The sequence below is a fragment of the Psammomys obesus genome, unplaced genomic scaffold, assembly GCF_907164565.1.
Source record: "Psammomys obesus unplaced genomic scaffold, mPsaObe1.curated_primary_1811, whole genome shotgun sequence".
Taxonomy (NCBI): Eukaryota; Metazoa; Chordata; class Mammalia; order Rodentia; family Muridae; genus Psammomys; species Psammomys obesus.
The window spans coordinates 1-1,606 of record NW_026593494.1 but is presented as its reverse complement, the minus strand read 5'-3'; the positions used below and the strand labels follow the sequence as shown (position 1 = coordinate 1,606).

Genomic DNA, 1,606 nt, shown 5'->3' with positions numbered 1-1,606 from the left:
CCTAACGCCCGGGGGTGAGGGGTCTCAGCGTCCAGACCTGACAGGAAGACCGGCAGGAGACGGCTAAAGTACATAACCGAGTTGCTGATGGAGCTGCAGAAGTAGTAGCCTTCGTGTTTCTTGCTGAACTCGCTCACGGTGAGGATGTACTTGTCGCCAGTCTTCTTGGCAGAGAAGTGCTTCACGTCCTGCTTATCAATGCCTTTGGACTGGCCCAGCGAAGAGACATAGGCGATGAACTTGAGTTTAGGGGGTGCAGAGCTGCCATCCTGGAAGATCCAAGAGCATCCCTGCGAGGTGGATATCCGCACCTCACATGCCAGCTCCACCTTCTGGCCAAGCTGAGCGGCCGACTCCTTTGACGATATTTGGATAGGTCCAGAACCCTGGAGCCCAGGGAGCACACCTGCGGGTGCCAGGTAAGGAGGCTGAGTAGCGAATCTCCATCCCTCGATGTGCTCCCGCCCCTCCCCTCCCCGGGATCATCAACTCACCCAGCAGCAGGGTCAGCGACAGAAAGCAGGCCACCCGTGAGGCCATGGTGAGCTCCTCGCCAGCACCTCAGGTCAAGCTAGGGCGCTAGGGGAGGGGCCAGGGAGCAGCGGGGCATGGTGGGTGAGGAAATTGCACCCTTAGCCAGCTGCAGACAGAGCTGATTTCGCATTTGAGGATATGATGTCACCTGAAGTCCCCCCTAAGATGTTAGCCTCCTTTTGTGGTTATCACCTCCCAGGGGCCAGGGCACTGAGAAAGAAGCCTTGCAGAGCAGCTGGGAGCAGATGGAAATCTCGCGTTTCGGGGAGAGAAAATGCATGGAAAGGGGTCCCTGGGAATTGTTTTATTGCAAGAGTGGCTGAAAGAGGAAAGAGAAAGATTAGTTTGGTTTTTGTTTTTGTTTTGTTTTTCAGAGCTGAGGACCGAACCCAGGGCCTTGCACTTGCTGGGCAAGCACTCAACCACTGAACTAAACGCCCAACCCTGAAAGATGAAATCTTAATAAACTAAAGTGCAAGGGACAGGGCAGGAGGAGAGAAGAGCGCCCACTCCTCTTTCTGTTTTAGACAGGTCTTGGCTAGCCCAAGCTTACCTCAAACTCACTTCGTGGCAAAGGCTGGCCTTTAACTCCAGATCCTCCTGCTTCCCCCTTCTTTTGCTGGCCCTTACACTCCTTTGTGCTTTTTGCCTGTACAATGAGGACTGGAGAGTGAGTGGACAGAGAAGCTACAGTGATTCCAGCAGAGCAGATGGAGCATTAACCAGAATGTGGCACCTTCCTTCCAGGGGGGTCTCTGGGGGAGGTTCAGCTGGAACCTTGGGCTCTCTTAGCTGCTGACAAGCTCCTTCCCTGGCCTCCCCCCTGGGGGCGAAACTCACTATACAGTCTCATCCTTTCTTAGAACCATGCATTAAAGAGTCACTTCCAATCTCACCGGGCACGCAGCCTCAGCTTTCTGGTCTGTGAAATGGGCACGGTGTGGAGGTAGCCCCCCAACGGGCTTCAAGAAATTTAAGAGGGGGGAGGGAGGGCATCTGTGTGTGAAACATGTTCAGATGTGACCCCTAACGCCCGGGGGTGAGGGGTCTCAGCGTCCAGACCTGACAGGAA

General features: G+C 54.8%; 1 protein-coding gene across 1 annotated transcript; it reads right to left on the bottom strand.

Moving 5' to 3' along the window:
- Nucleotides 1-37: 37 nt before the first annotated feature.
- Cd8a (CD8 subunit alpha) lies at nucleotides 38-550 on the bottom strand (the record flags this gene model as incomplete). Its single annotated transcript, XM_055617238.1, has 2 exons — nucleotides 495-550; nucleotides 38-406 (listed from the first exon to the last, which is right to left on the bottom strand). Coding segments are annotated over exons 1-2 (415 nt in total), but the record flags the coding sequence as incomplete, so codon positions are not given.
- Between the last annotated feature and the right edge of the window lie 1,056 nt (nucleotides 551-1,606).